This window comes from Haliotis rubra, unplaced genomic scaffold (genome assembly GCF_003918875.1).
Source record: "Haliotis rubra isolate DU_JTF1 unplaced genomic scaffold, ASM391887v1 Scf292, whole genome shotgun sequence".
In the NCBI taxonomy this organism is placed as follows: domain Eukaryota; kingdom Metazoa; phylum Mollusca; class Gastropoda; order Lepetellida; family Haliotidae; genus Haliotis; species Haliotis rubra.
In genome coordinates, this window is record NW_025766960.1 from 1169092 (window position 1) to 1179671 (window position 10580).

The 10580-nt window shown below is 40.0% G+C and overlaps 1 protein-coding gene across 1 annotated transcript; it reads left to right on the forward strand.

Moving 5' to 3' along the window:
• The first annotated feature begins 14 nt into the window (after window positions 1-14).
• LOC124282111 lies at window positions 15-1766 on the forward strand. Its single transcript, XM_046718081.1, has 2 exons — window positions 15-123; window positions 540-1766. The coding sequence occupies exons 1-2, from the start codon at window positions 77-79 to the stop codon at window positions 1531-1533; spliced, it is 1041 nt and encodes a 346-aa protein (XP_046574037.1). The 5' UTR covers window positions 15-76; the 3' UTR covers window positions 1534-1766.
• Window positions 1767-10580: the final 8814 nt, after the last annotated feature.

The window sequence follows — 10580 nt, forward strand, 5'->3', positions numbered from 1 at the left end:
GTTTCAGAGTCCATATGGCAGCTGGGGCACAAACCAATATGTGTCGGCCATTCTACCTCCTGTAGGCCTTGTCCTGATGTCTGTACTGCTTCTGGTGGCTTTCTGCATCTGGAGAAGAAGATCGTAAGTGGCACATGGCATACTCATTGAATAACAGACGGTCTTCTACCAGGAGAGGGCGGCAGTCACGCCGAAGAACATAGCTTATGTTGGAATTGTTTTGGGAAAAAAACAGTCACGGTTTGTTCGAGAAATGATTAGGAAATATTTACTTTGACAAATACTTCAGGAGATGCTGTACTTGCTAAACACACTTGTACATGTTCTCTCCGGCATTGTACTTGTACATGATAATGCAGGAAAAGAACAGTCGAGTAATAAAATATGGTTGCATAATCATTATGTAGATACATGTTTCTGTGAACTGTTAAGCTCAGACATTCACTTAAGATATCTAAATAATTATTTACAATATACCAGGCATGTGTGAGGCTTTGTAGCATTTACGTCAACAATATTGTTATATTTCATATGTCAAGGAACAAGACGCAACAATGTAGAGACGACAATCAGCACAGCTCATATGTGATGGACGTGGCATGCAACCCCCGACCTACAGGTGCAATGACGGGAAATCTCCAGCAGGCAAGCGTATCTCCTGATGGTTACACAAGTCTTCGTTTCCTTGAGGTAGATGAAGGATCACACGACACACGCTTTGGTGACACTGTTAACGTCAACTTAGCATCTGAAGATATGACCCTTGACCAAGAGGGTCCAAAAGGTTTCAGCGTTTATCCAAATGACAACGCACATGTTGGGAAAGCAGCAACATGTGACACACACTGTGATGACACATCAAACATTTTCTTAGCAACTGAAGATATGAACCTTGATGATGTGTTTGTTCATTGTTTCCGATTTTCTCCAGATGACAATGCACGTCTTGGGGATGCAGCAACACTTGACACAAACTGTGACGACACAACAAAGCTCCACCTGCCAACTGAAAATATGACCCATGACCAGGTGATTCTACATGGTTTCGGCGTTTGTTCAGATGACAAGGCAAGTCTTGGTGACGTGGCAACACTCCAACAAGTCACTAATGATCTCACCCTTGACCCAGTAATTCTACAAGATGCAAGAACTTCCCCACATGGCAACGCAGGTTCTAGTAATGAATTAGCAACACCCAACACACACTATGCCGAGATACCAAACGCCCTCTTAACAACTGAAGCTGGGACTCTTAGCTCAGTGTGTCTACAGAGACCAAGCGGATATAAAGACGATAAGACACGTCTGGACACACGCCGTAGTGTTACATCATACATCCACCCAGTCCCGGGAGATAATACCCTTGATGCTGAGAAAGAGGCTGACGAAGAGGATGCAGAGTACACTGTCATCAATGACAACTATGTTGAGGACCTCTTACAGGAAAGCCCTTATGAGACGATAGAGTCTTTGGATGACAACGATGTTGAGAACATCTCACAGAAAGACCCTTATGCAAAGATACATTTGTAGTTGACTCGGACGATGTATTGGTCAACCAATAAGTAGAATGAAAGGAAAATGCGATGACTATAGACTATGTAAGATGTTAATGGATCTCTGCTACATGAGAGATGTGGGACCACTATTAAAGGAACATTGTCATCGCAGCTCTCCGAATAAGTTATAAGTTTACTGGTTAAATAATATCACATAACTAACGATGTACTTGTCAACCAATAAGAAGAATGAAAGGAAAATGTCATTATTATTAAAGCTTACATGCAACGCAAAACACAACTTTGCAGATTCTGATACCTTACCTGATACCGGTACGGAGTTACAGTAAGAAATTATCAAAAATGCAAATTCAACTAATAAAGTTAGAAATTAACACGATGAAAAAAATATCAAACGAGTCACTAAAGTAACCCCAGCTGGGGTGAAAAGTGGTTTAAACAGCTGAGTTGCGCGGCGCTCATAGCGCATGCGCAGTGTATAGGTTCGCGCAGCTTGAAGCGGGATGCCCGGATTATAAGGTCGTGAGCAGGAGTAGTCTGATCTTGGGTGTGTATACAAACAGCAAATAGTAAATAATCTACTCGTTACATAAAAGAACCTTGTTAAGGATCTAGATCTACTCAGCTATGTGTCAACCAGTGAGGCGTTCGACATTTCAAGACGAAAAACCTTCGTTGGTGGTGAGTACTCGGAGTAGGCTTTGATGTAAGCTATTTTTCTCATTTTTGATGTTATGACAGTAGATTGCTAATTTAACTGTTTATATAAATTTCATTTGACTATTTCACCACACGTGCTGCTCACCAAGTCACTTCCTCAGTTCGATACTTAACAGCAACGTCATTATTTAGCATTGTCAGAATTTCTAACTGTGATCAGGGAGACTCTTTAAGGCCTGTTGTAGAGTATCCCTGCTGTGATATAGATATGCCTCTGTCACAGCCAAAATTCAATATACCTGTTTTATTGACACATATGCGTCTGCCTGCCTGTCTGCTAATGACAATATGCCATACACAACTTTGATCACTGACCACATGCAATTAGAACTTAACACCTATCAGGCTACACACCATAAACAAAACGCATTGATTTATGGTTCGTGCACCCGAGTTCTGTCTCTGTCACATTGTGTAATTACACAGACAGGCAGGTGTGATACTTGTACACATGACATGTTACGATGTCTGGAGATTGCATAATGTAATACAGAAAAAATAAGCATGTATTTACAAAACCGAACATATCTGTACACACACAAAGAGCCCTGAGTGGATTTGGCAAATAAACCAGCCGATGAAAGTGTAAGTGTACGACCACCCACTCTAACTGGGTTCGGTATCCCGGCTGCTTCGTTTCGAGGGTAGTCAACCCAAGTACAAAATATTGCACTTTTGATTTGCGATTGTACGCTTATACTTTCGTTTATTTGTTTTTCATAATCAGCAATGTATATTATATGTCATGAATAAATGATTATTATGTTGTAATTATTTCTATATGTTTTGGGTTGCATCTAAGCTTTAACTATATATAATGTTAGTTGTGAAATCAATCTCTGCCGTTCGACTGATTTTCGCACAAATTATCATCGCAGCTATCCGAGTGTGTTGAAATCATTTAATAGCTTAGTGGCTAACGTGTGTCTTGATCGCAGGCTGAATGTGTTCTTCTTCCAAGTAAATGTTGTGAACAGTATACGTTGGATCCTTTTCATGTGAACCTTGGAATGATGGATACGAAAGAGTAATAGCCTATGGTGAATCTTATACTACTTGGTACTTTACCCACATGGGTACATTGTGTGTACATGCATGGCACGATGTTAATATTTGACACTAGGCATCGTGACACACCCTAGAAGAAATGTGGTGTTAAAAGTCAATTCACAAATTCAGTATTGCGTGTGTCCACCATTGCCGCTGATGCAGGCTTCACAACGACGACGCCTAGACGACGCTTAGCGATTGACGAATTCTTGGGGAATGTCTTTCCATGCACAGGCAAACTGTACCGCAAATAGGTTGCGCAACATAGAGAAAATGACCAGTCTTCCTATATGCGAGCGAAGCGAGCTAAGGTTTGCAACGTACTTACCTTGCTTTGGTTCGACAAATATTTTTAATGTCAAAATAAAATATCGCTACCATCAAAGGTAGACACAATGTCGTCACGGGGGTTGTGCTCTCAGATTTCCAACCTCGTATTTAATCATTACCCCTGCCAGATTCCGGTTCAACGGAGTGACGGAACAAGAATGAGCAGAATTTAAAAAGAAATTATTTCATATTGCCCAATTTTACCATTAAACTGTTGCAGATCAATCATCTTATCTGCCGTCGTTATTGTTAGAATTTTCGTAATATTTATTTAAAAAAACCTTCTGACGTGTGATTCAACAAGAATATTGAGAGTTATCCCCCCTGTCTATTCCCTCCTTTGAACCGGAATCTGGCAGGGGTAATGGAGGCGAAGAACGATCTGATATGCCACGAGTGACGCTTAAAATGTGGAATAAAATATATTTTAGGTGAGTAATGATTAAATACGAGGTTGGAAATCTGAGAGCACAACAATCTTGGTTGAATTTGTAAGGCGGCAACAGTCTGTGAATCTGTTGGACTTATAGCAGTTTGTAAACAAACAGGTTCTTGTCTCAGTGCATACGACTCTGAACACTTGCAGAGGTATTGTACGAGACTGGTCCCGATGTCTATCAGATATGACCGAAGATGAGATTGTGGCAGAGTTGAATGACCAAGGCGTCACTATGGTGAAGCGTTTTGCCAGAAAACAAGAATTAGACATTGTGAAACCAAATACAAATCTTTTCATACTGGATACTGGATACTGTGACATCTGAGTGGAGGTATATATACCAAAGTGCCAAACATGTGTTACAAGTGGGAAACATTTGGACAGGGTGCAAGGTCCTGCACAGGCAAATCTGTATGCTCTCGTTGCAGTGGTAGTCATGAAAGTACTGACTGCAATAATACCATAAAATGCTCAAACCGCAGTGGTGACCATCTGGCATCATCTAAATCTTGCCCAAAGTTTGGATACGAAGTCAAAATTCTTAAAATCAAATGCACCAACAACATTTCATACTTTGTAGCGAAGAAAGTAGTTAATGCTCAATCAAAACCTTCTACTGGTCCAATGTATTCAGCCACAGTTTCTTCCTCTGCTTAGACAACTGTTGTTAATCTCCATCAGTTTCAAATGCTTGCCAAACTGTTATATAATGGGTGAATGATGCTCAAATAACCTTGGATGACAATACTCCAGTGTCCACTGATTCTCAGTGTTCATCAGCCTCCCAGACTGAGGAAACGCAACCAGGTACCAATTCAACTCAGACAACAGAGAGTGCTGTCCACCTTTCAAATAAAGAAAAGAAAAAGGTACGAAGAAAGAACAGGCCTCTTGAAACTTTGGAAGAGTCTTCTAGTTTTAACGATGTACAATTATTATTGCAAGATTTTACACCATCGGCTTTTAGTCTACAAGAGACATACATGAAAAGTACAGACAAATTCGACTTGCGTCGGTACAATTAATTTCATTCATTCTCACCTCCAGGTGATGAAGCCACTGGCGGTGCCTCTCTTCTCGTGAGTCAGGATGTTATCCATAGTCAGGTTCCTATTAAAAGCAATCTTCAGGCCGTTTCCGGGCATGTGTTCTATTTTCCTTTGCATTTAGGGATGAAAAAGGAACAGTAACATTGATGACCGAGTAATGGGAGTGTGCCTCTTGCGGGGAGAGGTGGCTGGGACAATAAATATTCCTCCAAACACATTTTCAATGGTCAGTGATAGGTGAGAAGAATCTTTACTTGTGTAATGCCAAACAATTATCTGATTTGTTTAGTCTCTGAAAATGAAAATCTCTCGATTCATCAGTAACTTTTGGGATAGGAAGGACATTCTTGGGCACTGATAAGTGTGATCCAATGTTTATCATGTGCATTAACGGGTAGGTGCTCTTTTTACATTGACAAACTGGAACAGTCAAAGATTCCCCGTTTAGGACAATTTTTGGTCAGTAGGACAACTGTAATTTCTTGCAATGAATACCTTGGATCCGTTGCCTTTGATACATCAGGGTCAGTAAATCAAATAAAGGTAAGAGTAATATCCTCATCTTGGTTGCTCTGGGGAAATAGTTTATGTACTCTGTTGTTAATCTTGCACGATTACTGCTTTTTACAAATATTTGAACGCCAACATACTTTTTAAAAACGTATGTAATTGATTACGTCTGTGCAGTGCCGTTATTTGGCATATTGCCGTGAGCCCTTTTACTTGTATGACAGTCTAACCTTGTCTCTTTTATCACACATCAATACTGATAAAAAATCAACAACCATTTCACCTTTGCACTGAAATTATTCCAAGAATGAAGGGAACACAAGTACATTTTAGATCTTTCAGAATTTCAGTCATTTCCCCAAATAGTTAGTGTATTTAAACATTTGAATGAAAACATCATTGTATTGAACTCGACCATCTGGAGGATATTCACAGTGACTGGGAAGCACTGCATTTATTCAGGGAACCCAATCTAACTTGTTCATTTACTTATAATCCATCATATTGTATGTCTGCCGAGAATGAAATCTTGAATCCTTTTCTTTTCTGATCGATAGACTAGGCCGTATGTTATAGCAGTGGTCATTGTGAAGCCATTCGAAATTTGAACAATAATCTGGTTGCATGCTGCATTTACATCACAAGGTCATGACGTGGAGGTCATAAAATTCTGCGTTCATAAATCTTCCAAATGGACAATTTCAAACATATGAACATGTTTAGTATCATACTAATCCTTCCACCAACATAATGATGCATCTAAAGTCAGGGCCATTCGAACAGCAACCAAGATTTGCAGGTAATACTTGTGGTTGACATGGGCATAACTGCGATCAGAACAACAATGAATGCATCATCTAAACGATTCTTTTGGGCGATATAATACTTTGTGATTCATATTGAGTCAAGTCAATGTGTCCACGTCGCCGTAAAAACTCCACCACCACAAGAAATGCACAGCAAGTAGACACTTGTTTATAAATGGGAAATGACACTCGGAAGTTTACAGTGCAAATGCGTAGAGGGGAAGTTTCAACTTCGGCTGATTACTGCAAGGATTATCAAGACGAACTGGAAAACATTTTGCGGTCCAACCAAATACAAGTGAAACTCTTAGAAAACCAGTTACTTAAGAAACTACAGTTGCGTCATAGTGACGTAGCAACAGTCGATAGTCGACGTCAAGTTACGTCACACACCAGTCACTGGAGATGTGAACCTTGACCCGGTGAGCCTAGAGGCTGAGGAACAGGATTCTGAGTACACGGTCATGGATAACAACGATGTTGAGGACATCTCACAGGAAGACCTATTGGTATGATACTTGGAAAAGCCCTTACGTAAAGATACATTTGAGTTGCCTTGGACAATGTATTGTTCAACCAAAGAGGATAGGATTTCTATGTTAAAATCGACATCATCAACTTTGGCATCATTCTGATATTATATGATATTGATAAAGTAAGATATTAAATGCTATGAGACTGATTTTGGACAGGGATTCCAACAAGAAACTGGCATCGCAAGCAATCCGTGTGCATCAGTAATGTTGATAGCTCTGTGGTTAAAGTGCTGCCTTGCCTTCACACAGGCTGCATAATTTTCATAAAAATATTGGCGATGATGGCCTGTAAACAGCCACTCATTCAAAAATTGATCAATGGATCAGAAAATCCATCTACCTCAGGGGTGTATAAACTGATTTTGTTGAAAACGATAATATAGGTTTTTTTTAATTCCGACTGCTGTGTACGAGTGAAGAGATTCTGTTTTAAGGGTAAAGAAAAACATTTTAGAAATATCTTCATTATGCAACATAGTTTACAGGCAGATTAATGCTCAGCCAAAGCAATTCTTTGTAGTTGACTTTACTTTGCTTATCGCGGACTTAACATTGCCAGCAACGAAAACATTGACTCAGCTCAATATAAAAAATATCTTGAATATCTGCCGAAACTGATTCCATTCGGCATGAAAGGCAAAATAGCATGAATGGATTACATGAATGGATCACTGAAAATTAGCGATGGCACCAGGTTTTTGCAGAAAGGATAAACAGATCTTGTCCTGCTGGCAGCAGTCGCCATCAAACACATACGAGATACATGCAGCTGATACTTAAGAAGATATATGGTGCATGTAGAAAATGGTCGTTTACAAACTAATTTTCAAGTTATTAACTAAAGTTTTCTGTTTCCTTGAATCCACGTACTATTTTCGAAACAATCGACATTAAAACAAGCGAGAAAGCATGCACTTGTGAACACCACTGACAGTACCTGCATCGTCTTTCAGATTTATGTAATATCAATGAAATAGTGTCAGTAGCAGAATGTGATTAATTACGCATTTAATAAACAATTGCTTAACTTACCATGCGTAGCTTGTTTGGGTTGGAACCAGCTACAAAAACCGTTATCTTTGACTTAAATGTGTTTCATTCATTCACCCTTTAACCCATAACGCATTCAGTATTCATTTCGATATCCCACATTTGATAATTCCCATAGTTGTTACTGATTAATGTGAAACAGATTTCTTGAACTTCACACTTTCAGTGTTTTTCCGTGACACAACAAAGTAGAAACTGAAAACAAAACGTGTGCTATGTACTGTTAAGGTGTGTGTAATTAGAGTTAAAGGGGATCACAATCCTAACGGGGCATTTGCATCATATTTGCTTTCTGTGATCTTCGCGTCAAACAACATTTTATCAGTCTTGTTCTACACAGCTACGAAATGGAAATTACATTGTATACGTCGTATTTTGGGGAATACATTGCCATCAAGCATGTCATATGTCGTATCACATATGTTTGACTCACTCACTCACTCACTCGTATTTTGGGGCATGCATTGCCATCAAGCATGTCATACATTGTATCATTTTGCATAATATTTTAAAATAAATTCGGATAGATAGATTTGAGTACACCATGTGATATTGTACTACCTGGGCATAATACTTTGGCATTCTAGTCGGTATAACTCGGCGATAACATTGAATCATGTGTCCATAGACTTTTTATTCCTTAGTTTGTATTCTTTATGGTTGCATATACTTTGACTGTGTTTGACTTCAATATACCTATCCCATATATATCATTTAAGCCACATTTTTCACAAACCAGGTCTTAATTAAGAAGGTTAAATGGCCAAGTGGAGTATAAATACCGAAAGGAGATCTAAACATACTTTCTTACCGTTTACTGAAAGGTTTATTATGTTGTTATACTTAATATTCTGCTCCATTCGGTCGAAAATGTATGTGATCTAGAACTCCAAGGCACTTTATGATAAATATCTAATCATTAAGGACATAACAATATTGATCACAAGACGTTTGAAATACGCCTTGACGAATGTGTGCCCTTCTTGCTAACAGAGGTGGCGTTAGTGACGGTGCCTGCAAAACGCAAATTTCGAATTTGCCGCGGCACCTCTTTAAAGACGTCATGTGCCGCTATCTTATCACATGAACCATTTGATCATATCAGACGTGATCGTCTACTCCCAAGCAGATATGTTCGTATCACATCCAACCGCCAATAAGACATGGACAACTTGTCAAGAACAGTCGATAAGAGGAATCAAAAAGTTCAAAGAATGTTTTATTTGCAAAATTGAAAATGGCTTCTAGTCTACGTTGTCAAAGTCAAACCTGCATAATCTAATGCAATTATGTGCATGGTGTAATAATGAACATTCATAAGCTAGTCTTTGTGTCTATCTGCGTCAGTTTATGCAAGAAAATATAACTATATATCATTCATATATGTGTAAGTGGTGATATTGTTAACACTTTGGGTTTCTTATCACGAACAGGGGACACAACGCATAGGCTTCACACATTGTGCCCATGTGGGAATTGAACAAAGATTCGCCACGGGCTTTCAAATTCCTCCAGGTTACCCAGCGTATAATCCTGGAATGTATCCTTTGGTGTCCCACATCAAATACTCACATGCAAAAACACCCTCAGTATATTGTACACAAAATGTCTTCATCTGGGAACTTGAACCCAGTCACCCTGCGTGCAAGAGAAACTTTAACCACTAAGCTATCAACTGATTCTGACACCCTTGAAAGTTGCGGTGACAGTTTGATGTTGGTATACCGGTATACTCAAAGCAGACTTATGACACAAATCTATTGGTATCATAACTCATCAATGGTATATAATTGTGACATTATCCATTTATTCTTCTTATTTGTTGACAGGCACCCATGAAGGGCCACCTCCTCGTGGTGGGTGCTGGGTCACGCTAAGCGCCCTTCAACCCCCCCGTTGTGGACCCGGGGGAATATTAGGTCCACCAACCTGTTTGCCGTGGGTTGCGCCCCTGTGTCGGTGGAGGACGGGATTCTGGTGGTTGAGGGCACAGGAGCCGGGAACAGTGTTCCTTTTGCCCAACACACCACTTCGACCCTTACTTCACCTAGACGGTTGGTAGAACGGGCCCGGTTCTACCAATCGCCTGGTCATGTCATGCCCTGTGCATGGTCAACTTCACATTATGTATATTCTGTATCTTTCCTCGAAATGCTGTTGTGATACTCCTACGTTGGAAAATTGTTACTCTGCCTAGAGTCCTATGCCAGAAGGCGGTGGCTCATGGGCCAATCTGGCATTACTGACCTCCGGGTTCTAAGTGTCTTCAGATAATCGCCATGGGCGGAACCAGCCTGACCTTGTTCTGTTTGACAATTTTAGCTACCTGTGTCTGTATTGCTCGAGTATAGCAACCCTGTAGCCCTGGTGTTTCGGAGTCGGTTTCCACTTCGACACCGTTCTTGTTGACACTCCATGGTGGTTGGGGAGCAGGGTTGTCGAATATCCGTTTTTATTATGGCTACCCAAATTCTACCTGGTTCTCGATCAAAAATAAAGGCGACATGTTGAAACAGATGCTTTATCATCTTCTGATGATGATTCTGCTGCAGTCAGTATTGATTCCTGGC

Excerpts from the sequence above, each read along its gene's own strand:
- LOC124282111 (XM_046718081.1), top strand. The coding sequence starts at position 77 with ATGTCTGTACTGCTTCTGGTGGCTTTCTGCATCTGGAGAAGAAGATC. Across the intron at positions 124-539 it reads TGCATCTGGAGAAGAAGATC|GAACAAGACGCAACAATGTA; the intron begins GTAAGTGGCACA and ends TCATATGTCAAG.